Source organism: Trichomonas vaginalis, chromosome V (genome assembly GCF_026262505.1).
Source record: "Trichomonas vaginalis G3 chromosome V, whole genome shotgun sequence".
NCBI lineage: Eukaryota > Parabasalia > Trichomonadida > Trichomonadidae > Trichomonas > Trichomonas vaginalis.
In genome coordinates, this window is record NC_067207.1 from 17,070,893 (window position 1) to 17,097,379 (window position 26,487).

The window sequence follows — 26,487 nt, forward strand, 5'->3', positions numbered from 1 at the left end:
TTCTGTCAAAATGTAAGCTATTCAATTCTATCGTCGGAGGAAGTATCACAAATCTATCAATTTTTTTGTAAAAGTATACAAAAACATATGGTGGTCAATTAGTTTATAATAATATAAATATTAAGATTATCCAAAATAAGAAAAACTAGGTTTTGAGAACACTTTTGAGATGATAATCAAAATATTTTGATTGAAAAATAATATATTATTTATCAGATATAGAATGGATTTTTTCAAATTTAAAAATTCTGAAAAATAAACAGTTTTGTAAAGTAAAAAAAATGAACGAAAACTCGAGACCTCGTATTCCAAATGAATGAGTAAGATATATGTATGAAAAACTTGAAAGTGGTGAGTAAGGATGTCAATTTGGAAGAAAAGTGAGAAAATTTTGATTGTGAACTCATCTCTAATATTTTGGCTCCTTAATATATTTGAATCATGATCTTTGAGAAGAGTTCTCAAAAGTATTCAAAAAAGCTATTTTTCCTTGAAATTTAAAAATCCTGTTTATTATATATTACCGAATTCAATTCCCTACATATTTCAAAATATTCTATGAACATTTCAATTTTTGAAAAAAACATATTTTTCCAAATATATTTATTATCATATTTCTAATAATATTTCCTAAAGCGTCACTTTTTACTTCCTCGACGATTATTTCTCTCTCAAAAAATTCAATAGCTTACATTTTGACAGAACTTAATATGTAACAGTTTTATTGATTTTTCAATAAAAAACATTTCTAAAACAAGAAAATAAAACGATAAAATATTTATATTTTATATAAGGATCTTATATATTTAAAATAAATATCATTTTATTTTTTTCATTGGTGTCTGTCAAACCATAATACACTATTCAAAAATTCAATGTGTCTTGCGGTTTCAAAAGACACCTTCAAATTGAACGATAGCACAGACACTATTGAATTTTACCCATTGTATTTAGTTTTTACCCTTTTTATTTTTAAGAATTAATGACTGAAACAGCCGTTTTGCTATGACCTCAATCACTTTTATTAAGGGTTTCGTTTTGCGAAAAAAACGTACAATACGCAATTTCGCTAAAAAAACATTTAGCTAGCAATTTCGACCTTTGACTCCACTCAAGACGTCACTTTTTTAATTTTGCGGTATCATATTTTTGGAAAATCTTTATGAATATTGTAATAAACAGAAATTCATCAAAAGTGACAGCTCTCAATTTTTTGACATTTGTAAATTCTAAATTGAATGAGAAAAATGAAATAATACTAAGCATAATACAATATTCTAGATTTAATTATAATTAGGAAAAAGTTAGTTTTGAGAGTACTTTTCATAGGAATATAGAATGAAATCTTCTGAAAAATAATATCACATAAACTCATATTATTTTCTAATATATAACTATTTTATATAAAAATCAAATTCAATGATCTTAAAAGCGAAGGATAAACCTCAAAATTTACGAATATAATGAGTGGGAATAGGCGTAAAGCAAAAATTGATATTTCATATGGTTTTATGATAGATAACCATTATATTCCCACTCATTATATTCGTAAATTTGAGGTTTATCCTTCGCTTTTAAGATCATTGAATTTGATTTTTATATAAAATAGTTATATATTAGAAATAATATGAGTTTATGTGATATTATTTTTCAGAAGATTTTGTGTTCTTCTTCAAAATTTTATTTTTTTATTAAAAAGAATCTTTACAAAATATACATTTACTTTAATTAATATTTAAAAACGTGCTCTATCAAAAGTTCCAAAAATTCAATATTTTAGCTTTTCTGAGGTGTCACTTTTGATGAATTTCTGTTTACAACAATATTATATTAAAAGTCTCTTTAATATCTATATTTCATATTTTTATCGATTTTTAAAGTTTTTGCGAAAAGTATTCAATTATTTTTGCTATTTGGTCGGGTAAATGTCAGATTTGCGACATTTTCTGATATGATATTCAGATTCTACGTTGATAATAATGCTTATAGAACCCTCTTGCTATTGTGTCAAAATTGCGAAACCGATAGCAAAAATATCTCGCAATATCAAAATTGAGATATTGAGTGAATTATGCATTATAGAGATTAAAAATCTGATTTGTGAAAACATCTCATCAGTTTCTAGCTAATTCAAAAATCTTTACTATCTTATTCGATTAAAATGAAAAGGGAATAGTTTCATTATGCTTTAAATGACAGCCTTATAATATAATCATAGTTTTCGCTCAATATGCAGCATTTTTTTTTCGAAATCTATGGTCAATGTCCTAAATACTGATTGCTTTGCATTCATATCTCTTACATTTTCTATACCCACATCACTATTCATTGCTATTCCTATCTTTTTCATTTTTGTTTGTTTCTCATAATTTCTCAAAAAACATGATAACTTGATATTTGTAAATATCATACTTTATAACGTAAATAAGAACTTGACCTATTAAGAAAAGCAGTAATGAAAAGAAAATCTGAAATTCATAAAAATTACAAGTTTCTGATGACAATTAGCTTAATTAAACCAGGTACAAGATTATATAATTGTATTTTCTATTCAATTATCCATATAATATCTTATCCAGAAAAAATAACTTGATCAATACCAAATGATTTTTTAACTAGTAAATAAAGTATTTTCTTTACACACACATTGTATATCATAGTTTTTTTTTGGTTTCGCAAAACATCCAAAAACAAATATGCTATAAAAGTGACAATTTTAGCAAAACGAAACCCTTACTTTTATTTATTATTTTAAATATTATTTAATTTTATTATTTGAATAGGCCAACTTATATTTGAGAAGCTCAATTTGAGACCACTTAAAACATTGAAATATCATAAATATTGAAATATTAAAAAGTGTATTTCAAAATATTGAAATTATAAAAATTTATAATACTGAAATTGAGACAAATTAATAAATTCAATGCCTTTTTTTTTTGAAATAACTCTCAAATATTATTTTTTTGTTTATTTAATGATGAATAAATATGATTGCTTTAGTCAATCATAAAAACTAATTTAAGTTTAAAATAATGAAAGGATAATTTGATCGTTTTTTAAAATACAATTATTTTTGATGATTTGCAAGAATCTTTGAAAAGAATATAATATAGGTTCTATTTTTGTAAAATTTCTCCAAATCATGTATTACATAAATTACGATTAAAACGATGAAAGAACCAAAAAGTGTGTTTTGTGTTTTGTTGTTGCGTGTTGGATGCGGGATCCTGTTATTTCCGAAATCGACAAAAAATTTGGAAATTGAATTTCCGAAATCGAAATTATATTAATGTTTTTAATATTCTTATATCAAAAGGATTAAAGTTCATTAAGAGAAAAACAATTCTTCTTCTTCAATCTATTGGCGCATTTATTTCTACACGCCAATAAGGAAGGGAAAATTATAAGACACCATGGTGTCTTCAAAACGCTAATTTTTGATATTTTTAACAACCCTAGGAACATCGAACCAGTTAAGTTTGCTATTGTGACTAAAAATGGTGCGAAATTTGAAGACTTAGACATAGAAGGTTTGTTAACAGTCAAAGAAAGTTTTGACAGAAGGTTCTCAAACCTTAAAGAAGGCAAAGCATACAAACTTGTTATACCTTATGAACCAAAGAAGACAGACGACTATGAATATTATGAGTCTAAAGTTGTAGAAGTTCAAGGTAAATTGGGTAAAAAGATTTTAGAGTCTAAGCCAGTGTTTACTCCTAAAGAGGAAGAGAACATTGACATTGACCCAGAAATGTTCTAAAAATAAAATTTTATTTTTACATGTCATATCTCCCCTTATCTGGAACTGGTTCAGGTTCTTTCTTCTCTTCTACTTTTTTCTCTTTCTTTTCTCTCTTCTTCTTTTCTGGTGGAGTTATGTCAAATTTCTCCGAACCATATTTATGTAAAAGTTCTGTGTCCTTTAATAGCTCATCTATTCTGTTTTCTATTTCATCTTCAAGAACAGCGCATGTGTCTTCTTTGCATTCTAAGAACTTTTGTTGGACTTCATCTTTCCAATCGGCGTCATCTCTTTCAACAAGTCTGTCATTGACAAATTTTAAGACTGCTCTTTGTAATGTTTTATGGTTCTTGTCATATTCTCAGAAACAGAACTTTAGAACAAATTCACCTTTCTTGTTTACACTATGTAAGATTTTATGGTCGACAGATGTTTTGCTGTCAAAAAGTTTGTCTCGAATATAGATAGCGAAATCGCTAGACATTTTCTAAAAGATAAAAATTTTAATTTTTCTAAAAATATGTTAGAAAAAAAGTTTGCTGACATTAACAAGAAATTTGAGAATGTTTTAAACAAGAACAAGGTGAAGTTAGAAAATGCTCAGATAAAACCTATACATGAAAAGTTCTTATTTGCTCAGAATGGTATAACAGGTCTAATTGCACCACCTGGGTCGGGTAAGACTTTCACTTATCTTAAAATGGCTGCACAACAACAAGAACTAGATGAGAAGAACCCATTCTATGAGTTAGTAGTCATTTGTAGTACTTCTGGTCAATTTGACCAAACCGTCAATTCGTTCAAAGATATTATAAAGAAGTCTAAGTTAGTATGTATAAAAGACTCTGAGTTGTTAGATTGGATAAAGAAGTACCAAAGAAGAGTTTTGAAGTATAATGCTATAAATGAGTATATAAATTCGAAGTTTAAAGACCCAAATGAGGAAATGCAGAGAATATTAGAGAAGAAACACTTCAGAAACAAACAGAAAGAGATAGAATACATTTCGAAGAAATTGCAATCTTACGATTGGAAAACGTACCCTCATAGGTGTCTTCTTATTTTAGATGATTTCGCCTCTCATCCTTTGTTAAAGAATAGAGAATATCTCATACCGAAATGGCTCACCAAAAAGGTGATATTTTTGGCGCCAATAATTTGATTTTTCTGATTCTTTCTATTTAGATATATTTATTTAATATTCATATTCCTTTATATTGCCTCATATTATTTCCCATTTTTAATCATATTATACAAATCTTTAATAATTTTTAATGTTTTGAGCTTCAAAATCTTGTTCTAACTATTTTCATTCATATATCCTAGAAAAAATTAAAAAGTTTTTTAGAAATAAAAATGTTTGTATGTAAAGTATTGAAAATATTCTAGATGAGAAGACATTCTCCAGAAGAGATTGATATTGATTGGCTTTGTGAAGCCATCACAAAATCAAATAATGGAGTTAAGTTAACTGATATTTGCGCGAAAGCTAAAATAAATCATGAAGGCAGAGTTATATATAATCATACTATCTTAAAGTATTCCTAGAAATTTCCAAAATTAACCGAAATATAACTGTACAGAATTACTATTTTCGAGATAAAATTCATATGGAAATACTAATTCATAACGCTTTATGTTATATAAAATTTAATTTATAAAAATTTCAAAATAAATCAAATTTAACACAATGAATATAACTGCAATCGAGGTTTTTGACGATTGATTCTTACGAGAAGTTTTCCAAACTTTGAGTTAATGTCTTGACATTAACTCAAAGTTTGGAAGTCTAATAAGGGGAATTGTAGGCTATGAGGCACTGATATATAATCAGTGCCTCATAGCCTGCAATTCCCATTAGAAATCGGAGAAACTTTGTCCGCATAACTTATGATGCGGACAAAGTTTCTCCCATTTCTACTTAGAATGAAAGGGCAAGAGGTATATAGGTACACTATATATCTCTTGCCCTTTCATTCTTACCTAAAGACTTCCAATCTTATTTTTTTCCAATTTTTCCCCTAAATTTAAATCTTATATAATATAAATAAAATGCATAATATCAATCACAAAAATTAATGTTTATTTTTTAAATTAAAATTGCCGCGTAATTTAAGGTTTTCTGTCACTTTTTTGTTAGCCATTTCGGTACGAAACAGTTAAAGAATAGAGAACAAGATATGTGTCGAATTCTTAAGAAACTTAGGCACTTTAACATCTCAGTCGTAATATGTGTACAGACAGCAAAGAGTTTAAGTAAGGATGTTAAAAGAATACTTACTGACATAATACTTTTCCCTGGATTGTCCGAAGACGATTTCATGGAACTTATGAAAGAGTCCATGGCAGGTAAGTTTGACAGACATGAACTCTGGGAGAAGTACAAAGTCATACAAGACCCTCATACTTCTTTCAGAATTCATATCTACGCAAACAAAGTTCAAATTGTAAAAAGTCAAGCTTGAAAAATGTAAGTGTTTAGTCTTAGTAAGATGGTAACTTCTTAAAGCAAATACCATTGCTGAGTTTTATGTACGTGAAGAGAAGTACAATGAATTCAATTACGAGTACAATTGCAATGACAACTAAGGCAACTATTTTTGTCTTTTGCCAGCAAGGGTACTTCTTCTCTTCCAATGGTTCGGCAGAACTATACTCACTCATGAGAAATGCCAAAACGGTTTAATAGAAAAAGTGACATTTTTTTAATGTCCGAAGACTCGAAGGTGCAACACTTCCAAAATACCGACGAACTCAGAAGAGCAGCATGGCAGTATCTTCTTGACAACTTCTTTGAGTTCCCCAGGTACACCTTGGAAAATGCTGAAGAACTCCGACACAGAGAATTTGGAGAAATTGCGCTCCAATACTACCTTGACAAACAAAGGGTAAATTAAGACTAAAAACTTAACGTTTAAAAAGTGACATTTTTATGAGCTCCGAGTCACCGAGAAAACTTGGTCAGATGTTAGCAGCTTACTTCCCTGAGGAGGATGGAAGCGTTACATACGTAAGGTTCAAAAACAACGAACCTGGAATTGCGTACCAAATTCGCAATTACATGACCATGGAAGAGTACGAAAGGTTCCTACAAGAGAAACCAGCTCTAAACAACTCAGAAAAGAAAGAATAAAAAGTTTAACTCGTAATTGTTTATTTTTTTTACTTGTATGGGCAAGCTGCAAGAATGAAGTCGACTATCTCAGTCTTTGTCTTGACCAGTTGGACTGCTCTTGTAAGCACGTCTGTTTTGCGGTCTCCAGCTGGTGTCTGACCTTCGTAATTGCGCATGTTCTTGAGAGCTCCAACTGTAAATGGTTGTAGGATGAAGAGTCTCTCAGACTGCTTGAGGTAGTCTTCACGGTCACGAACCGAATCTGTGGTACGAGTCGAATTGGTCGACCTTAGGGAAGAGACTGAAAGCCTGTCGTCTTCCATCGGGGCTGTGGCATAATCTTTGCGTAAACGGTTCAGACCTTCTTCGAACTCTTGGGCTCTCTTCGATTGGGATTGAGATTGGAATTGCTGGGGTGGAGCTTGCTGGAACAACCAAGGGTTGGGGAAGTAAGGCATAGGTTGAGGAGGGTAGTTCGGGAAGCCTTGTGGTGGGTAGTAACCTTGAGGTGGAAATTGGTACTAATTCGGAGGTACTTGCTGGAACTGAGGTTGCTGAGGAGACTGTTGTGGTTCTTTAGGTTCCTCTGGTTTGGGAATGGACTCGGTTGGTGGGACGTCGGACATTCGTTTGTGTCCTGTCGGACCACAACGATAAAAATCCCTGCTACTAGCAGTACTTTTACTGACAGTAGCAGTACTTTTTCTGACAGTAGTAGTACTTTTACTGACAGTAGCAGTACTTTATCGTCGAAAACCCTCTCAAATTTTCCTTTTTTCTGCTCCTAGCAGTACTTTTACTGACAGTAGCAGTACTTTTTCTGACAGTAGCAGTACTTTTTCTGACAGTAGCAGTACTTTTACTGACAGTAGCAATGGTCGAGGTCGAACCTACCGACGAGGCAATTTACCTAATTGAAATTAACGAGCTTGTTAAAGACTTCCTCAGGCAGAATGTAAAAGGCAAGCTTGTTAACGGTTGGATAACGGGAAGGGCTGCCTTGAATCTCGAGACTTCGACTGGAATTCCAATTCAAATACCAGACGGGACAGCCTTCGACGACATAAAGCAAGCAAAGAAGGAAGCCATTAGAAAGTTCTTTGCCAAGCGTCCTTGGATACTACTTCCAAACAGAGAGAACCCTTTCCCAAGAATGAACCAAATTCTCAAGGGTCTCCTTCACTTCTCTGGTCAGCCGTTCTACATAACCTGTGAAGGCGACATCCAACCAATTCAGTAAACATCTCATTTTAACTTCACTTTTTTATGTTTTTACTCACACTCGTACTCAACAGGTTTGTGTACAACTATTTCAACTGTGAACCTTGTATTGACCGGTTTTCCTGCAAATGCAAGTTCGGTCAATACACAATTTATGGTGGCAAGAAAGACAGTGGGGAATGTTATTCTGACATCTGTTGTTGCGCTCGAGAGAGAATTGAAATTCCAGACCCAACTCCAACACCAACACTCAAGTTGCCAAAGACTCATGTGAAGAAGAAGCCTTCTGGTAAGTTTCTTATAGCCATATACATGGCACGCTTTGAGTAAAAACATTTTTTTCATTTTTTGAATGAAGCAAGTTAAATTCGTCCCACACCAATCTCAATGGACCGATGAAGAGTTTCAAGCTATGGTTGAAGGTGTTGAGAACGACATAGACGGCGAACTTGAAGGAGCTCAAACCACAATTGCAACCAAAATTGCAGAAGTCAAGGAACAGATAGCTCCACTTAAAGCTACCAAAGCTACTCTTGACCTCATGGATACTTACCGTTTAGATGTCAAGAGAGGAATAAGACAATTAAAATTAAAACTCTTAAATTACGAAGCTATACTCCAGAAGTTAGCAGAAATGAGAAGACTTTACCAGAGCTACTTACATGTAAGGGACTTACCTTCAAGCAGTCCGACCAAAGATGAATTTTCTGACATTGTCCCAATTTTGTCCGAAAGTCAGCTCAGATGTTTTGAACTGCTCCCAACATATCCAGAATATGAACGTTTGCCTGAACTCTTCCGCAATCTCAAAAAACGTTTTTTGGTTCTCATGTTCGAAACTTTTATCGGAAGAGACAACAAACGTTCAGAAGAAGAGCAAGATATTATTTTAAACTTGTTGTATGACTTAACTGTCATAACCAGCTTTTTGAAGTAAAACCGTCATTCTCAAACCACTTCATTTTTTCGATGCCCGAACAAGCACCGAAGCCAAACTCAATGGAAGATGTCCTTTCAAGGTTGCCAGACAAGCGCCCAATTCAAATTCAAATTGCCCAATTGAAAGCTCATCTGACAAACACCATTAAGACTCTCCAAAGTAGTCTTATGACAGAGATGACCAATCTCAAAGCCGATGTCCTCATGAACCAAGCTTCCAATGAGAAATGCCTGAACGATTTCGCAGAAACCTTGCCAGACTCATCTACCGTTTCTTCGAAGAGATAGACGCCATCTGGAAGGTACTCGGAAAGGACAGAACATGCAACACCGTACTTCGTGAGTACCAAATTGAAGAAGGAATTGTCGAGGAAGAAGAGGAAGAAAAGAAACACGAAGAAGAAGAGGAAGAAGAAGAAGTTCCTGAAGCCGCTACATGGGCAACCCTTGTTGCCGATGACGGTTACGAAATTTCCCAACCCTACCCATACCAAATCCGCAACAAGGAGACAGGCAAGGTTCTTACCCCAGTCCTCAACAACTTGGGACACTTGAACCTTAACCTTCGGAATCGCGGTTCAATCTCCATGGGCAAGCTTGTCGCAATTCAATGGGTTCCAAATCCAGGTAAGAAGACGAAGGTCAGACACATTGACGGTGACAAGCTCAACAACCGTAAGGAGAACCTCGAGTGGTTCTAAGAGTAAAAAAATTTTATTTTAGGGGGAAACCCCAAGTAAATTTAAGTTTTTAGTTGGATAAGTAGGCACAATTAATGGTAATTTGGAAAATTAGCTCCCGACCTTTGAATTGGGCGTTTTCGTTATCCCAGTTGCGTAGGAGGTCGTCCCAGAGGAGTTGGTAGAATTGCCAATTCAAGGACGATTTGTCCTCCCAGGCATTGAGGATGTACTGCTCGTAGAGTCTCATGACCTCTGCCTTGCACCAGACATCCTCTCCCTTGGAACGTAAGGCTTCTTCGAAGTGCTCGAATGCGATTGGCTGCTTGACCATCCGAAATGACACTTTTTGTCCGTTTGGTCAATGTTTGTGTCTCGTGCCATAGTCGACGAAAATACAAACAAACAGGTTATATATGAGTTTGAGACCAAGAATGGTGTAACTCGACCTGTCCGATTCAAAGACTCCGAGGGCGACCATGAAATTAAACGGAAATTAGCTAGGAAGGAATATAAAATGGACTGGTTGCCACCACCTCCACCACCTTTACCTGTTCCTCAAGTAAATAAGCCTTTCCCGTTCCCAAGAATTCCCACATTTAAATTCAAATTCGAATAAAAATTTTTTACTTCATGCAATGTTTAACTATTTCACCATCTTCTTTAACACCCCAGTACTTACGCTTGGAGAGGACATGAACTTCGGTGAAAATTTTGTCCAATTTGAATTGACCCATCTTTTCACCGACCATTCCCATTTCAATGAGTTTGTTGTATCCTTCTTCGTTTGTCATGAGTGCGTCAATGTTCTCATAGTAAACCTTGACTTTCGATTTGACTTCCGAGAAGAACTCATTGTAGTTGTCAAGGACTGCTTTTGCGAACTGAGGGTAAGACCAATGTTCGACAATAGGTTTTAATGTGGTTACTAAGCCACTTTGACCTTGAGTGAATTCGTACTTCAAAACAAAAGGAGAAAACCTTTCAACAAAGTTGTCGACCTTCTCATAATGTTTACTCTTCATCTCTTGAGGTTTCTTAATGGAATATCCCCATGTCGAATTCATAAGCAATTTGAGTGTCATTGCAAGTTTGGGGTTTGAAGCTTTCCTAATATCATACAGTTGTTGTATGACTTTTCCAACTGTATAATTCCTTCCCGGGAACTCACCATCTTCGTTTGGAATTCCAGTCGGAATATATTGGACAAACCTCATGTATGCAGCGTTAAGGTCGACATAGTATATCTTTTCATCTGAGTCGAACTTGTCGCAACCAATTGGTCCAGTTTGTGGAAATTCAAGTGAGTCTCTTATCTTCTGAGAAACTTCTCCTGTTATCTCATAAACATCGTCGAAGCAACCTGTTTCATATAAAACCTTCTGACCTAACTCAGATGCTCTCCAATACAATTTGACGTCAATTGGATGTCTCAATGGAAGTTTGTTTATAGCATCTTGAAGTTCTTGCAACCTCATTGGAAGTTCTTCTGGTTCAGGTTGGTATCCGAACAATCCAACTCCTTGTGGAACTGTGTACTTCTTTTGTACTAGAACTTTGTCTGGAACAACTTTTGGTCTTGCTAACAATGAAAAGCTTGTTTCGTCTTTTGGTACAAAAGTTTCTGTCAGCTTGTCATCTGGAATTGGTTCCAACAAACCTTTCTCGAAAAGAATGTTTACAGCTCTGACAATGTTGCACTTACTTTTACCAAAGAATGGGTTTGTAAGACTTTCGTTCAACATGAAGTGGTTGTGGACAATTACAATCTTCAACCATGGTAAGTCTTTGTCAACAACATAGTCGTCATGTGAAGAACCTTTAGCTGTAGGTATGTTGACTCGGATATTGACATTTGCCAACGGTGCAATTTTTGCCAATTGACCTCTGAGAATGTACCTTGTCTTCACACATGACTCAAGATACCTCATCTTCTCATCTGTAACAAGACCAGAGTTCCTGAGACATGTAAGAATGCAAGGTTCGTTGACAATTGTTTCAATTGAATTGTAAATTCCATACCTTGTCAAGTCAATGTCAGACTTATTTATGAACGGGAAGTATCCAGCATGTTGTCTGACTGCTTGAGGGTTAGGTTGGTACCATTCGAACTTGACACTTGCAATTCCTTCAATTGCATTCAAAATGTCTGAGTCGGAGTCAACCATTTGTTCTCTCTTTGTAGTCTTGAAAGCGTCAAGAAGTTTTGCGGCTGTTTGTTCATTGCCATGTGCATAGTAAATGTGACCATCCAAATCTGTTATGGTCAATCTGAGATTGTGTCCTTTCTTATTTCCGTCTTGAATTGCAGCAAGTACACCCATGAAGCCTTCTTTGTTCTTTCCTTCGTCAAAGTTTACTGTAAAGGTTCGACCAGATGTAATTTGACTTCTAACTTCACGATACTTTTCATATGCATATCTTGTTCTTTCCATGGGAGCATGTGCGTCTTCACCTTTTCCTTTTTTCCTTCTCAAAGGATGCAATTGTTCGTCATGTTTCCAGTAGAATCTGGCAAAGCCGTCGTGTCCTTCAACTTGAGGTTCACTAACATCGAAAGGCATGTCCATAAGACGTTCTTCTTCTAACCTCTCTAGTCTGTTTGGATAATTGGCACGTGCTGTTTCCAAATCCATTTCGTAGCGAAGACCAGACAATTTGTCATAGACTTTTATGGGTCTTCCCTTCCTATATTTAAAATTCTTCGAAACTCTCCAACCATATCTTTGTAACTCTGCTTTTATTCTAGCAGACTTTCTATCCATTCTATATGGGGGCATTTTTATAAAAATAAAAAAATGTTTTTTTTTTCTTTACTTTACATAACCGCCTGCTGCCATAAGTCTTTGACGCCAACCCATACCAGCTAATGAAGGTTGACTTGGTTTAGTTTGGAAACTAAACTTTGGTTTTGGTTTATCTTCAGTTTTTGGTTTTTTTCTTCTATCGGTTTTTGTCACTTTTCGGTTCCTCTGACTTTACTTCACTTGCAGGAACAGTTGTGTCGTCAACATCTTCATAAATATCATATGCCATTTGTTTTTGTTTTCCTTTCAACTTTTTGTGTTTGTTGTAAAGTTTAGAATATTTCGACTCTAAGTCAATGAGATGTTCTATAATGAACTGTTGGTCAGTGAAGTAAACTTTTCCATCTGTTGTCTCGAAAGCTCCTTCAGACTTCAATATTTTATTTGTGAGAGTCTGTTTCTTTTTTGAGATACTAGCCGTTCCATTTCTATGAAAAGTGACTTTATAGTTAGGGTTTGTATTTCCAGACCTGGCACTTTCTATTATTGAATTTTTCTCTTCATCTGTAAGTTCTTTGACAGGTTTTGACAATGGTTCTGAACTTTTTGTTTGTGGTGTCAAATCTACGGTTTCAACTTCTTCGGTCATTTCATCTCAGTAAAAAATTTTAGTTTGGTTTGTTTTCAACTGGTTGTTTAGGTTTTTTAAGTCGGTCTAAAACTTCCTGAGGTATAGGAAGAACTTTACAAACACGTGGTGTAAAAGGTGGTCTTCCATGAGTTATTCTGTTTAAAGCTGCATTGTTCATTTCATCTCAGTAAAAAATTTTACATTCCCCAAGTTTGAGGTTGGTTATTGTTTACCCACTGTTGTGCATGGTTATATCCTCTGTTAAAGAATCTTTCACCTTGGTCCATATAGTGTCCTGCTTGGTTATAGTAGTCATTTGCTTTGTTATAATAGTTTCCTGCTTGTCTTCCTACATTGTCCATCCATCCTTGAACTTTTCCTCTTGTTTCAGGATTTGGAATAAGATTTGTTGCATCTCGTGCTACATCCCAACCTTTCTGTACAGTTTGTATAATAGGTTGTGCTTTCTCTTTAAGTATACCTAATGTACTCAAAATCTTCCTTCCAACTCCAAATACACCTCTGGCTATTGTTCCCACTGCGGGTAAAAATCTAGATGCGACCCCTGCTAATGCGCCAAATAAACCCATTTCTTACAGGGTAAAAAATGACGAATCCGAACAAGGACCCCTATGTTTCTAAAGCGACAAAGAAAGCACTCATGATAAAAATCTTTAGTTCAACACCAAATGCTTGGTTTATGGATATCTTGGAAAACATTCCGAGGTATAGAGAAGATGGACCACCATACTGGTTAATATTTGTTGGTCAAAACACAAGATACTGTGAAGCCATACCATTACAGTCCAAAGCTATTTTAGATATCTTAGCAGCTTTGACAATATTTGTTGACAAATACCATCCAACAAAACTGACATCTGACTGTGAAAGTTCTTTCAAATCAGATGATGTAAAAAACTATCTGCGTTCAAAAAATGTAAACCAATATTTCATTGTCGACCAAAACCATTCTGCTCTTGGTGTCATTGACGGTTGTATAAAAATGTTAAGAGACTTAAACCAACCACAAGGTGGTGAAGCAAATGAAATGTCATATGACGACAAGTATAGACACTTCTCCCAGGCAAAGATGAGACAAGTTTTAAATATTTACAATAACCGTAAACAAAAAGGTTTGGAAACCACTCCCCCGAAGAAATGAAAAACAACCCTGACTTAGAGAAAGACTATATATTTAATAATTTAGTCAAAAGAGACAAACAAGAAAGAATGCCGGGCTTCAAACTTCAGAAAGGTGACAAAGTAAAATAGAAATACCTAAACGCGACCCATATGAAAATACTATTGACTATGACAACAATGGAACTCGACAGGTACTCACATTCGTGTTCGTAAAAATAGAAGAAAGTATACAAGAGAATATTATGAAGTTTTAGGCAAACATGGCAAAATGTACACACTGCAAGCAGAAGATAAAACTACTATTGTCAGACCTCGTTTCAAACTTGTCAAAGTTCAAGGTGGTATACTTTCAAAGACAGTTCCTAACAAATATAAGACAACTCCTGACGAATATGCTAAAGAAGTTGAAAATGACGACTAAGCAATTCTATACCATGCGTAAACTGTCATGTAAGGTGGCATGTATTCTTTACTTTGTCCCGTTGTTTGCGTATATCCTGAAACGAAATGTGTATGGTTTCCTTCTCCCTGAGTGTCATCCCAGTAACAATTTATAGCAAACTTAACGTCGTCTTTAACATCATATCCTTTACCTTTTGTCATTCCTGACCAATCCCAATATCTATGCTTATGCCAACCTGCTTGAGATGTACTTAAATCTATGTAATGACTGTGTGCAGGTAAATTTTCACCTGAAATCGTTTTACTTCCACCTGTTTCCTTTGAAGAGTTTGCACAATACAAAAACCTGTCGAATATTTGTTCCCATGCACCAACACCAAACATTACTTGAGGACCTCTTGCATCCATAGATGTATAAATAGAACCTACTGGGTTCATTAAATCAAACATATGAGATATTATAGGATTGTCTCTTTTGAACTTAAAATATAGTGCAACTATTTCAGGTTTCTTCTGGTTTGTGTCAGAATATTTTTTATAATATAATCTTATGTTTTCAGGGTAGGTAAAATCTTGACTATAATATTTATTTCTGTCATCTGTATAATAATATACTATTCTCGTTTTTTCTATTGCATTATATCTTTTATATCTATAATAATCTAAATATAATGTTAGCTTTTGTTCATCTACATGTGGTGTTCTGTCGTCATCTCCATAGTCATAATAATATGGTGCTGGAGCTGGGTCAGGCAATGTCATATCTGCCATTTCATAAACTCTTAAATATTTCTTTTGTTCGTCTCCATATAAGTTTAAGTAGCAGTTGTTGTCTAATGGAACTTTAACTTGTGTACCATCATTCTTTTTATAGCTTACATACATTTCATTGTTATTTTTCGGAATGAGTTTAGACCGTGTACCATTTTTTAAGGACTGTACCAACTGCCATCTAAAATATTTATTTTCTTCATTGACAGAAAAGTCACCAACAATAGTTTCAATATTTTTTGTTCCTATCAAACTTTGGTATATTTCATTGACATATGTTTTATCTGCTTTATTTTCAAGGCTAACGTTTAAGTCTGTTATTTCAGAAGATGTATGTGTATGTCCAACGGCACTTTTCCTGTTTAAGGTTTCTTGTAAGTTTGTAATGTTTGCAATGGTATGTGTATGTCCAACGTCACTTTTCCTGTTTAAGGTTTCTTGTAAGTTTGTAATATCAGATATAGAATGTGTATGTCCAACGTCACTTTTCCTATTTAAGGTTTCTTGTAAGTTTGTAATGTTTGCAATGGTATGTGTATGTCCAACGTCACTTTTCCTGTTTAAGGTTTCTTGTAAGTTTGTAATATCAGATATAGAATGTGTATGTCCAACGTCACTTTTCCTGTTTAAGGTTTCTTGTAAGTTTGTAATGTTTGCAATGGTATGTGTATGTCCAACGTCACTTTTCCTGTTTAAGGTTTCTTGTAAGTTTGTAATATCAGATATAGAATGTGTATGTCCAACGTCACTTTTCCTGTTTAAGGTTTCTTGTAAGTTTGTAATGTTTGCAATGGTATGTGTATGTCCAACGTCACTTTTCCTGTTTAAGGTTTCTTGTAAGTTTGTAATATCAGATATAGAATGTGTATGAGTCTTATCTGCTTTTGTCTCTAATGTTTCCTTAAGACTTGGTATTTGGTTAATATAATGTATATGAGTCTTTTTAGAATATTCGTTTTCAGCTCTTGTCACTTCACTTGACATTTTATTGTCAACATATGTTTTGTCTGCTAGTTCAGGATGAGTATGTTCTTTTGTTGCATAAGCATTGTTAGCTCTTTCTTCTTCTTTTGCTATTGCATCGTCTACATATTCTTTGTCAGCTTTGTTGTCAACATCTGCTTTCAAAAGAAGTTCATTTATAGGTTTCTCGTTTAAAGTTCCTTTTGTTGGATTTATACAGACAGTATTGTTCTTATTGTCTTGAAATAGAAACTCATCTGTTATAGGGTTTATTGTCAGTTTTAAGTTTCCTTCTTTCAATGACTCAGATATCTTAGAATAGTTTGAAAAGTTTGTTGTGTTCTTATTTAGAGCTTGCATAATGAGTTGTCGGTTGTGTTGTATTTCTCTCATAGACGCTGTTTCATTTGACATTTTTATTATAGATAAAATATGCTTCCAATAGAAAAAGAAAATTCTAGAGTTGCTACAACTAAACCATTAGATGAACTTTTTACTAATGTCGGTCAAAAGTTTGAGACAGATACCGTAAAGCATGAAGGCTATCGTTTTGACTACCCATTAAGATGGTTAAGAGACCCATCTGTCACAAAAGCTATTGGCTTTCGAAGAATGAAGTTCATTTCAGAAGCCATACATGGTTTCCCATTTACGGTCGGTTTTGAAGTTCGATACTATAACAAAGAAAAACGTATGTATGAGAAATTTGAACAAGGAAAACTTTTACAAGTTAATTTGCTTATAAACTTAGAAACAACTCTTCAAGCTTTTCAAGAAAAAATAAACGATATCTATATTGAATATGCAAACCAGTATAACATTGACGAAGGAGAATACCATCTCGATATTATTTATGACAGGAAAAATGCAACTGTTAAAATCAATAAAATAGAAGACCTTGGAGAAAACGTTTATATTTTACAAAATATAACAACTTGGCATGGTATAGATTTATGAGGATGTTAAATCAGCCTGCAGAATATCCAGTACACCCGGACTATTATGAAGTCGAAAACCCTAATGGAACATATGAAAATATTTTTCGACCCAGATGCTATTATGTTCATGCTTCATTTTCTGGTGCGCAAAACTCTTTCTTATGTCTGATGAATGACTTTTACGAAAAACCTACAAAGTTATATGAACCGCCGAGTGGAAGTATTTCAGACTTTCAAGTATGGTTTACTACAGATGGAAGAAAAAGAATAATTCCATTATACCATGCGTTTTACTTAGAACTTAGTTTCATATACAACTACTATCGAACGATAAAAATATAATTTTTTAATACGGTTGAGGTGTTGGATTTGGTTGCCAACTTGACTGTGGTGCGGGTTCAGGCTGTTGTATAACAGGAGCTTGTTCTTCTGGTTCAGAGTCTTTAGGTATAATACCAACGAATTGACCTACTCTTTTACCAATATTTTTGACACCGTTCCATACTCCTCTTCCGACAGATTTTATTCCATTCCATATACCTCTTCCAACATTTCGAAAGAAGTTTCCTATCTTACTGAAGAAACCCATTTTACTATATGTAAAAATCTAATGTCCGCCTAGTCTCTTACGTTTCCTGTTGAGTTCCATAGCATTCTTTAACTGGAGCTCATACATTCTGTTTCTCCTCTGGTAGAAAACATATTCTGGGTCAACTCCTGTGTTCGCGTCATCTGCATAAAGTTGTTTATATCCCACTTCGGGGTTTGTATAAAACTCTTTCCATCTCATATTTGCATACCATGGTGGCAAACCTAACGCAGCGTCATTTGACATGGCAGTTTGCATTTGTACATCTGTTGGCACTTGACCATAGTTTGCCATTGCAGTTTGTATTCTAACTTCATTTGGAATATTCTCTGTGTTTGGTTGTCCAGGTTGCTGTGCATTCGCTAAGTTCTGTGCGTCCATTTAATATTAGATAAAAATATCTCTTACGAGTACATATGCTGAACATTTGCAGGCATTGGTTCATCTTCATATTCTCTGTACTTTTCTGCCACGTCAAATAAATAAATGATACAATGGAAAAAAACTAAAACAAGTAGTCCTATTTCAAACCACATTTACTTACTAATAAAATTTCTTTATTGTGACACTTTCTCCAGTTTATAGGACCTCTCTCATATTCTATCTTGTCATATATAAACTCATAGTCATGTATGTCCTCTAACCATCTCATAACGGTTTCCAAACCACTTTTATCGGATGAAAAGTAAAAGCATGGATGGTTATGTATAACGTCTAAAGTTTCTAAAGAGTCTCTCAAAGTCCAGTCTACTTGGTATTGAAAATCCCATGTGTTATAGAACGGCGGGTCCACTATAAAGAAAACATTTTCCTTGTCTTTATATTTTTCATACAACTCTGTCCAACGACATCTCACAAACTCTATACCCTCAATATATTTTTCTATGTCCTCTTTGAAAACATTTGTATAGTTAAGATATAAAACTTTTGACATAAGTGCTTCAATGTCATGAACTCTTATAGCACCACTATATAATAGTCTAGCAGATATACTATTCCAGTCTATATATTCTGCTTTTTTCAAAACCTCTCTCACAATATTTTTCTTATCTAATGGTATACGTTCCATCTTACCTATAGGTATCTTTTCTTTTAACTCTTTCAATATATTGTTTGTGTCTGGAATATGTTTGAGACGGTCCATATAGTTGTCGAAGTCATTGCATATAATCTTTGAGTCTGGGAATATTGTATGACATAAATGGGATATATAGAAACTTCCACCGAACAAATCTACAAATGTTAGACCATTCGGTAGTTTCTTAAGTTCTCTCAATATAATATCTTTACATCTACTCTTATTTCCAAAGAACGGTAACGGAGGTTTTGTAAAATTCATTTATATATAATAATAAAAATGTTTTTACCCGAAAAGTGATAGAAAAGTGACAAAACATGAAAACATATATAATTTGTGAAAAGTGACACATTATATAATGTTTTCGACCCAGAAGAAGGCTTCTTCCCAGAAGCAATGGAGGAGGAAGAAAAGGAGGAGGAAATACAAGACTCTATCCAAGAAGAGTCCTCCGAATTCACACCAGAAGACTAACAATTTTCCGAATAAAAACTTCATTTATACTAAACATCTTCGGGGCTAGAGGGCGCAACGCGCCTGGAAGCCCCACTCACCTGACCTATATTGTTATTATGTTTTTGGAGATATGATTTTAATTCATAATAATTAAGAAAATTTTGATTAAGTACTAAATCATAAATTAAATTTTTTAAATCTGTGTTATCCATTTATATAAAAATAAAATAAATGTTTAAGGGTGCCCACCTCTTTGAATCATAATATCAAAACCATTATTTACATATTGAATCGCATCATTAACGGTTCCTTTTGTCTCTTCTGTGGCATTTTATTAAAAATAAAATTTTAAATTGTATTAAATAAATGGCATACAACATCCATTTTCACAACATACAGCCTTAGTGTGTGCTCCTGTTAATGCAGTCTTACCGATTGTTAAGCGAGTCATTGACCCGTTTTTAAGTTGTAAATTAATATTCTGACCATCGAAAATAACTTTATCATTTATTATATCCAAATAATTTTTAGGTGTTAATTGTTTATTTTGTCGTAAACTAACACCTTTCATTTTTTGTGCAATCTTTTTAAAATCACTTCCATCAATTGAACCGTTGAATGATGTATAACACTTAGGGCATAAAGCAACCATGTTATCACCTTGTTTCTCAATTGCTAAACCCAATAACTTCTTCTCATGTGCTTTTTCTTCAGCTTTATTCTTTAATTTAGGTTTAAATTTCTCATCAAAACAGAAGAAATCAAATGGTGTGAATTTGAAAATGTTTTTATCATAAAATTGTTTATCGGTAACAATTGCTTGAAATGCTTGAGTGTTAGGAAGACTTGGATCGCCAGCGATTGCCCAATAAGATGAATCAGTATCACCTTCAATGAAATGAAAACGATTAACATCCATGCATTTATACATAAAATCATAAATGAAAACTAAATACCAGTATTTTGCGTTATCTAAAGTGAAGAATGCCTCTTGTAAACATGTATCACATCTATAAAATCTATCTTTGAGCATCACTTGATATGTATCTTCACCTATTTCTCTTATGTTTTTAAACTTATTTGACATACATGCAACGCGTGCCTTCTGTGCATTCATTATTTTAGTCTTTGTGTAATTTTGTGTATTCATTGCATCGTAACCATATGATCCATTAAGCGAAATCTTGCAAAATAAACTTTTTCCTTTATTTCCTTCTAATTCAGCCTTTTGTCTTTCGTTCATAAATTTGTTCGCAAATTCATTAAAGCAAGTGTTTTTCGTAAATGTTAAAATTGATTGAATATCATCAATGATAAAATGAAATCTGTCTATTAGATACCAAAGATAATAAGAAGAAAATGGTTGATATTGGTTGTGTGTTGATGCTAACTGAGTTAATTTCCTCTGTTTCTGGTCAACTGGTAGATTGTTTGATTTCATGTAATTATACATAAAACTGCCAATTGTTTTTTCATCTGTGATAATATCTAAGTTTCTTATTATCGGTAAAAAGTTTATGTAATCATTAATGTATTTTTCATCAATGTGACCCTTTACTTCAGCCACGAATAAAGTATTTTTCTTCTTAATTATTCCCAGTGCTTTTGCTTTCTTTGTTGCTGTATCACAAATGATAACACCATTCAATCTTCCCGGCATATACATTTTATGGTCAGTATATTGAATGAAATCATGAGGATTAGATGAAAATGATGAAGGATATAATGAATTAAAATCCACACCAACGAAATGAGTCATGATGTTGGAAGTGTCCTCATTTGATACAGTTTTAGTTTCTGGACTATATGAAAGTTTATTAATGTGCGTGATTCCTTTAAGATTTACTCTATGTTGAACATTTGATAAACCACCAGTAATTCCATTACGGAGAATGTGATAAGCTTCAACTGAATCTAAAGTCATTGGTAAATTATTTTTTAATGCGTAATTTCTTAAATTGATTCTTAAACGTTGAACATCTTCATCTTTATTTGATTTCACGACATTGCAATAACAACACATTAACCGACAATTTTCTTTGGTATGTGGTTTTTCATTATCGATTCTATCCAATGTTGGTTTATTAGCATATGTAAACGCTTTACCACACATTTTGCATTTAGATGAAAGGATTAAATCGTGATAGTATTGAAAATCATCCATTGAAACATTATTTTTAGTATCTCTTTCTGCTTTTTCATCTTGTTTCTTATATGATTCAATTTTATATTTCCAATACTTTTTCGTTAATTCAAAACTTGATTCTATCTCTTCCTCAGGATATTTTTCATTAGGATTAAAGTCTTTATATGCTAAAGCGTAACGAATCATTGAAGCATTCGATGATAAAGAAAGATTATGAAGCATATCAATTTTATAAACAAATGTTTCTTCAATAATTTTATCGATTGGGTCAATCATAATTTCAACATCTTTATTGCAATAATGAATAAAATATTCTAATCTATTCTTAAAGTTTTTAGCATCATTGAGATATATTTGATAATCACTATCTGATATAGTTTCTTGAGTTAATGCTGAATAAAATGAATCTTTCGTGAATGGTTCCACTTTATATAATTCTTCTTCGTAATTTTCCCACGTGATGAATTGATAAGGGAAAAAGGATTTAACACGTGATTTATTGTTTCCGAAATCTTGAGTGAATTGGTCTAATGTCCCACCCGCTATATAATTTCTGATGTCAATAAATCTCAATTCATATGGAGCGTTTGTTTTCTTTACAATGATTTGCTTAAATTGTGAAGATGAACCCAGCATTGATTTTATTTTCCATTTTGCAGTGTTTAAATCACGAAGAATTAAATTTAAATCAAACTTTCCCGAATTAAAACCTATGATATTCACTTTATTGAATTCCTCATCTAGAAGTTCTTTAAATGCTTCCTTCTGTTTTTCATTTAATGTATGGGACAAAGTCCCCGCCGTTTGCGACTTCATTAATTCTTCATATTGACTCATATTTGATTCAACAACTAATGAACAGGTTGAAAATAAAAACTCAATCCAATCAGAAATAAAAGAATCACTCGAAGTTAAGCAAAAATTCCTCGTATATGTTTTATCATTTAATTTAACCGTTGATGATACCATGAATGGTTTTAAGTAAGCGTTCAAAGTTGCACACTCAGAAAGTTGTAATTCTTCTTTAGTCTCTAATGTTTCAAAGTCAAAAGTAATATAATATCTTGTCGGTTGATAATATTCCTGCAAATTGTGAGCTAATAACCACTGATATATCTTCTGTTTCGTAATATGTGGTGCATATGGTTGCTGGGTCTTTTGCAATTGAACGTCTTGAATTAATCTCCCATTATTTTCTTTACATTTCTCACAATGCTTTAAAAATCTTCTTTGGTTTTTCCTTTCTGGATCATCACGGATAGAATAAACTTCTTCTTTACAATATGGACAAACTTTATAGCCGGTGAGTGCTTCAACGTCTGTTATTCTGTCAGCGTGAAGTTTTCCACATGGACTCTGTGTTAATAAAATATTTACTGTTTCAAATTCTGGATCTATCATTGTTGATTCCACTAATGGAAAGTCTACCTTATTTATGTCCACGTCTTCTGGTTGAGGATCACAATAATAGAAATCAATATTAACATTTAACATTCTCGCTAATCTCTCACTTTCTGATGAAATGTCAAATCCTTCATATGCATCTATTGCTTCATTTAAATAGCTTCTACGAGTTTTAGGATTAACATCATCAGGAATGTTATAGAAGCGTTTAAATAACCTTCTACCTTCTGCTCTAATTTGATTATCATTCATTTTAGCTGTTCCGTTTTTGTTCATTTATGTAAGAATAAAAATAAAGTTTATTTTTTTAAAGTCCGTAAAATGAATTAAGAACACATAAATTTTTATCATCTGCGACGTGACGAATACATTTTAATTTACTCAAGAATGTGTACCCTGATACATTAAATCTAATTCCTGTCTTATTTAATTTCACAACTTTGAAAAGGAATGTATGAATAGCTATAAAATGATGAGAAGATGTTTTATGGGTTGCTTCCATTTTTTCTGAAATAAATGAATAAATATAATGCTTATAAGTTTTCATATCTTTTATGTTCTTAATAACGAATGGTATAGACCTTTCAACTTCATCTTCCTTCGGTGCTGTTCTTTCATATGAAACATTATTGGTATCTTCAACAATGAAACCACAATCACACAAAATTTTATAGGTTCCAATGGTTTCTTTTGATATTTTATCTAATAAATCAAAAACTTTATCAACACCTGTGCATTTATTTAAATAATAATTTGTGTAAATATCATGATCTTCTTTCTTAATCGTATTAGTTGCATATGTCACGTTTTTAAGAGCTTTTTTGAATTTTTCGGAATCTAAAGGTGGTGAAAATAAGATACAAGGGTATTCTTCATTATCAATAAATTGTAACTTATGTTTACGAATAAATTTAGTACCTTCTTCTGAAAGTGTTTCGTCTATTTCACCATCTAATAAATTTTGTGTTGATTCTGAGACATAATTTTTATATCTTTCTTCATGAGATTTCTGTACTTCTGATTCTGAAGCTGGGATATTCATTAAACCCTCTACTTCATTTTCATTATATTTTTCAACTTCTCTTAATTCCTTAATTTTTTCATCTATTTCATCTCTTATTTTTTTCAGTCTTTCAATTTCATCGTATTCATCATCTTTAATCTGTTCTTCATAATATTCAGGGAAAACATCAGGTTCTTTAGGTTTTTCTTCTTCAGATGTAGGATATAAGAAATTTATAACATCATCTTTATTCATTTTTCCATCATAATCTAAATCATTTAATAACTCCGCGAATTTTTTACAGTTTCTTAAATAATATTTATCAACTTCATAACCCACCTCCTCTAATATATCCTTTATTTCCTCGTTTGTGAATCCTAATTTTTTAACGTTGTTAGTTTTGACGCTCATTTCATACAAAATAAAAAAATAAAATAATAAACATAACTAAGTTTTAATTTTTCGTAAGAAGTTTATGAGGTCTTTGATTATGACTCCATTGATTCCATTCAGGATTTAAACAATGTTTAATTAATTGCGGAATATCTGACATCATCTATATATAACTTCTTTTAAAATTAATGTTAATTTTTTTAATGATTTATTTCATTATGTATGGGCTGAGTGTAAATGTCTTACAATTTTGAAAATTTTTTAAATCTTGATTTATTCAAAAACGTAAGAATAAAAACCGTAAGAATCATACATTTTTTACTTCATATGTTAAAAAAAATGATACAAAAATCGCTCGATATTGCATGAATTCTTACGGTTACAAAAAACGTCACTAAACCCTTCATCATATACTACTCCAAACAATCAATTAAAATTATCTTTTCCATAAATGCCAATTAACTCCTTTCGTAGTGCCCTAAAAGACTTATTTACTTTTATATATGATATAACGACTGTGTTTATCTATCAACATTTTTGAAAGGGTATGAATTCACACCAAATTTGTGAAGAGTTCCATCAAATCTGTGAATTCACAGGCCTCAAAATTTCAAATCTTTGAAATAATTTGAATGATTTATATTATTATTTTTTAGCAATGTTGAGAAGGAAGATGGTATCTCTTGAATCTACATGGTTACCAACCAATTATAATATTGCTGTTGGACTCAGGTGTAAAGATAAAAAGAGCGTCGATTTAGTTCTTGAAAAGCTTGTCAAATCATTTGCTGCACTTCATACGCATATTGAAGGTGATGAATATGTATTTCAATCGCGAGATGTACCTGTATATAGGATCCCATCAAATGTTACCTCATTAATTGATCAAGCATTTTATATGGAAAACAATTTCAAGAAAAACCCTTCTCATGTAGCCGGCTCAATTGCTGTTTCTGATGACAGTGTTGTATTTTCAGCATCTCATGGTATTTATGATGGTGGCACAATCAAAAACTTCCTTGAATGTTTAAGTTTTGGAAAAGAATTACCAGAATTAAAGCTCCCAACTTCTAGCTTTGAACCAATCATGAAAGAAATTCAATCTGTTAAGTGCATTATCCCTGATTACTTCACTGACAAAGACGCTCTTAGATTCAAGTCAACTGATTCAGCCTTCAAAAATAGTGCAGGAAACTCAACAGTTGCTATTGAAACAATCTATGATAATGAATTCCAAATTTATGATAAGAAAGGAAAAACTTTGCATGGATTGACAGAGGCAGCACTTTCTTCTTTAGTTCTTGCAGTGAGTGCAATGAATGAGAAATTCGATAAAACAGGATTATGGGAAGTTATTGGCATGAGGAATTTTGCAAGCAAAGAATATGATTTAAGACAAGGACAATATTTTGCAAATATTCCTGTCAGTGTTAATATATCATCAAATGCACCAATCAGAGAAATGATGAAACTCTTCAGAATAGATATGAAGAAGAAATTGGCCAATAAGGCAACTTATCAATTTTTGAGGGGTAATATATATGGATTTCCTAAAGCTCCTGTTATCAATGGAGCTCCAATTGTTTTTTCATCAGCTGGAAACTTCATGGTTAAAGGTCCTTTGACAGATTGCTTCTTTATGCCAACTTCATATGCAGATGTTCCATTCGAGCATTTATCATGCCTGATGTACAGCGTTGATGATGGTCAAAAGAAGAAATTTTTATTGACATCAAACTATTCAACAAAACTGCTGAGTACAAGAGAAGCAAGTGCATTTGTTGGTCTCACTGCATACTCATTGAAGAATATTGACTTAAATACCAAGATTGGAGAAGCAATTGACATGCTTATCGAAGAAAAGAAGAAAATATACAATAGAACTAACACAATTGACAGAATTATTAGATTTTAATATGATTCAATTTTCGAAACCAAGTATTAAAAGATTATGTTTATCATTTATTGATAGCTTTTCAAATATAAGAATTTGGATAACAATTTAGATAAGAGTTTGATGTATTCAGAAGGGAATAAGGTAAATTTTTTTTCTTCAATAAGAAAATGATTGAGAAGTATGAATAGAAGTTACATTCTAGCTCAGTATGATTCCTACAAAATTC

At 32.8% G+C, this 26,487-nt stretch overlaps 18 protein-coding genes and 4 pseudogenes across 22 annotated transcripts, besides 11 other annotated features; 10 read left to right on the top strand and 12 right to left on the bottom strand.

Annotated features, from left to right (window-relative positions):
• Window positions 1-27: part of a mobile genetic element that runs on past the window's edge.
• Window positions 1-27: part of a terminal%2Cinverted (terminal inverted repeat of ISTv3 transposon ID:TVAGG3_0351850) that runs on past the window's edge.
• Window positions 1-16,336: part of a mobile genetic element that runs on past the window's edge.
• Window positions 678-718: a mobile genetic element.
• Window positions 678-718: a terminal%2Cinverted (terminal inverted repeat of ISTv3 transposon ID:TVAGG3_0351860).
• Window positions 1,173-1,209: a mobile genetic element.
• Window positions 1,173-1,209: a terminal%2Cinverted (terminal inverted repeat of Banshee-A3 transposon ID:TVAGG3_0351870).
• Window positions 1,785-1,822: a mobile genetic element.
• Window positions 1,785-1,822: a terminal%2Cinverted (terminal inverted repeat of Banshee-A3 transposon ID:TVAGG3_0351880).
• On the top strand, window positions 3,536-3,763 carry TVAGG3_0351890 (protein of unknown function, DUF4108 family; the record flags this gene model as incomplete). Its single annotated transcript, XM_051231134.1, has 1 exon — window positions 3,536-3,763. One exon carries the CDS (start codon window positions 3,536-3,538, stop codon window positions 3,761-3,763), a length of 228 nt encoding a protein of 75 aa, XP_051100864.1.
• On the bottom strand, window positions 3,780-4,229 carry TVAGG3_0351900 (annotated as a pseudogene). Its single transcript has one exon. A coding segment is annotated over exon 1 (450 nt).
• Window positions 4,266-4,907, top strand: TVAGG3_0351910 (protein of unknown function, DUF4106 family; the record flags this gene model as incomplete). Its single annotated transcript, XM_001295604.1, has 1 exon — window positions 4,266-4,907. One exon carries the CDS (start codon window positions 4,266-4,268, stop codon window positions 4,905-4,907), a length of 642 nt encoding a protein of 213 aa, XP_001295605.1.
• Window positions 5,518-5,724: a mobile genetic element.
• TVAGG3_0351930 (uncharacterized protein) lies at window positions 6,678-6,878 on the top strand (the record flags this gene model as incomplete). The annotated part of the gene is made up of 1 exon (XM_051231135.1): window positions 6,678-6,878. One exon carries the CDS (start codon window positions 6,678-6,680, stop codon window positions 6,876-6,878), a length of 201 nt encoding a protein of 66 aa, XP_051100865.1.
• On the bottom strand, window positions 6,908-7,318 carry TVAGG3_0351940 (uncharacterized protein; the record flags this gene model as incomplete). The annotated part of the gene is made up of 1 exon (XM_051231136.1): window positions 6,908-7,318. One exon carries the CDS (start codon window positions 7,316-7,318, stop codon window positions 6,908-6,910), a length of 411 nt encoding a protein of 136 aa, XP_051100866.1.
• On the bottom strand, window positions 7,382-7,486 carry TVAGG3_0351950 (uncharacterized protein; the record flags this gene model as incomplete). The annotated part of the gene is made up of 1 exon (XM_001295360.1): window positions 7,382-7,486. One exon carries the CDS (start codon window positions 7,484-7,486, stop codon window positions 7,382-7,384), a length of 105 nt encoding a protein of 34 aa, XP_001295361.1.
• TVAGG3_0351960 (uncharacterized protein) lies at window positions 8,127-8,411 on the top strand (the record flags this gene model as incomplete). Its single annotated transcript, XM_051231137.1, has 1 exon — window positions 8,127-8,411. One exon carries the CDS (start codon window positions 8,127-8,129, stop codon window positions 8,409-8,411), a length of 285 nt encoding a protein of 94 aa, XP_051100867.1.
• TVAGG3_0351970 (uncharacterized protein) lies at window positions 8,434-9,018 on the top strand (the record flags this gene model as incomplete). The annotated part of the gene is made up of 1 exon (XM_051231138.1): window positions 8,434-9,018. The coding sequence occupies one exon, from the start codon at window positions 8,434-8,436 to the stop codon at window positions 9,016-9,018; it is 585 nt and encodes a 194-aa protein (XP_051100868.1).
• TVAGG3_0351980 (HNH endonuclease family) lies at window positions 9,248-9,721 on the top strand (the record flags this gene model as incomplete). The annotated part of the gene is made up of 1 exon (XM_051231139.1): window positions 9,248-9,721. One exon carries the CDS (start codon window positions 9,248-9,250, stop codon window positions 9,719-9,721), a length of 474 nt encoding a protein of 157 aa, XP_051100869.1.
• TVAGG3_0351990 (uncharacterized protein) lies at window positions 9,771-10,034 on the bottom strand (the record flags this gene model as incomplete). The annotated part of the gene is made up of 1 exon (XM_051231140.1): window positions 9,771-10,034. The coding sequence occupies one exon, from the start codon at window positions 10,032-10,034 to the stop codon at window positions 9,771-9,773; it is 264 nt and encodes an 87-aa protein (XP_051100870.1).
• Window positions 10,065-10,319, top strand: TVAGG3_0352000 (uncharacterized protein; the record flags this gene model as incomplete). Its single annotated transcript, XM_051231141.1, has 1 exon — window positions 10,065-10,319. One exon carries the CDS (start codon window positions 10,065-10,067, stop codon window positions 10,317-10,319), a length of 255 nt encoding a protein of 84 aa, XP_051100871.1.
• TVAGG3_0352010 (DNA/RNA polymerases family) lies at window positions 10,327-11,241 on the bottom strand (the record flags this gene model as incomplete). The annotated part of the gene is made up of 1 exon (XM_051231142.1): window positions 10,327-11,241. A coding segment is annotated over one exon (915 nt), but the record flags the coding sequence as incomplete, so codon positions are not given.
• On the bottom strand, window positions 11,613-12,465 carry TVAGG3_0352020 (uncharacterized protein; the record flags this gene model as incomplete). Its single annotated transcript, XM_051231143.1, has 1 exon — window positions 11,613-12,465. A coding segment is annotated over one exon (853 nt), but the record flags the coding sequence as incomplete, so codon positions are not given.
• Window positions 12,514-13,096, bottom strand: TVAGG3_0352030 (annotated as a pseudogene). The gene has a single exon. A coding segment is annotated over exon 1 (583 nt).
• Window positions 13,276-13,668, bottom strand: TVAGG3_0352040 (uncharacterized protein; the record flags this gene model as incomplete). The annotated part of the gene is made up of 1 exon (XM_051231144.1): window positions 13,276-13,668. The coding sequence occupies one exon, from the start codon at window positions 13,666-13,668 to the stop codon at window positions 13,276-13,278; it is 393 nt and encodes a 130-aa protein (XP_051100874.1).
• TVAGG3_0352050 lies at window positions 13,779-14,630 on the top strand (annotated as a pseudogene). Its single transcript has one exon. A coding segment is annotated over exon 1 (852 nt).
• Window positions 16,337-17,054: 718 nt separating the features above from the next.
• Window positions 17,055-17,600, top strand: TVAGG3_0352060 (annotated as a pseudogene). The gene has a single exon. A coding segment is annotated over exon 1 (546 nt).
• Window positions 17,601-17,641: 41 nt separating this feature from the next.
• On the bottom strand, window positions 17,642-17,884 carry TVAGG3_0352070 (serine threonine-protein phosphatase family; the record flags this gene model as incomplete). The annotated part of the gene is made up of 1 exon (XM_051231145.1): window positions 17,642-17,884. One exon carries the CDS (start codon window positions 17,882-17,884, stop codon window positions 17,642-17,644), a length of 243 nt encoding a protein of 80 aa, XP_051100875.1.
• An 18-nt stretch (window positions 17,885-17,902) lies between these two features.
• TVAGG3_0352080 (uncharacterized protein) lies at window positions 17,903-18,265 on the bottom strand (the record flags this gene model as incomplete). The annotated part of the gene is made up of 1 exon (XM_051231146.1): window positions 17,903-18,265. One exon carries the CDS (start codon window positions 18,263-18,265, stop codon window positions 17,903-17,905), a length of 363 nt encoding a protein of 120 aa, XP_051100876.1.
• A 1,511-nt stretch (window positions 18,266-19,776) lies between these two features.
• On the bottom strand, window positions 19,777-21,840 carry TVAGG3_0352090 (DNA/RNA polymerases family; the record flags this gene model as incomplete). The annotated part of the gene is made up of 1 exon (XM_051231147.1): window positions 19,777-21,840. The coding sequence occupies one exon, from the start codon at window positions 21,838-21,840 to the stop codon at window positions 19,777-19,779; it is 2,064 nt and encodes a 687-aa protein (XP_051100877.1).
• Window positions 21,841-22,021: 181 nt separating this feature from the next.
• On the bottom strand, window positions 22,022-23,220 carry TVAGG3_0352100 (DNA/RNA polymerase superfamily; the record flags this gene model as incomplete). The annotated part of the gene is made up of 1 exon (XM_051231148.1): window positions 22,022-23,220. A coding segment is annotated over one exon (1,199 nt), but the record flags the coding sequence as incomplete, so codon positions are not given.
• A 735-nt stretch (window positions 23,221-23,955) lies between these two features.
• Window positions 23,956-24,448: a mobile genetic element.
• Window positions 24,449-25,022: 574 nt separating this feature from the next.
• Window positions 25,023-26,279, top strand: TVAGG3_0352120 (uncharacterized protein; the record flags this gene model as incomplete). The annotated part of the gene is made up of 1 exon (XM_001317544.1): window positions 25,023-26,279. One exon carries the CDS (start codon window positions 25,023-25,025, stop codon window positions 26,277-26,279), a length of 1,257 nt encoding a protein of 418 aa, XP_001317579.1.
• Window positions 26,280-26,487: the final 208 nt, after the last annotated feature.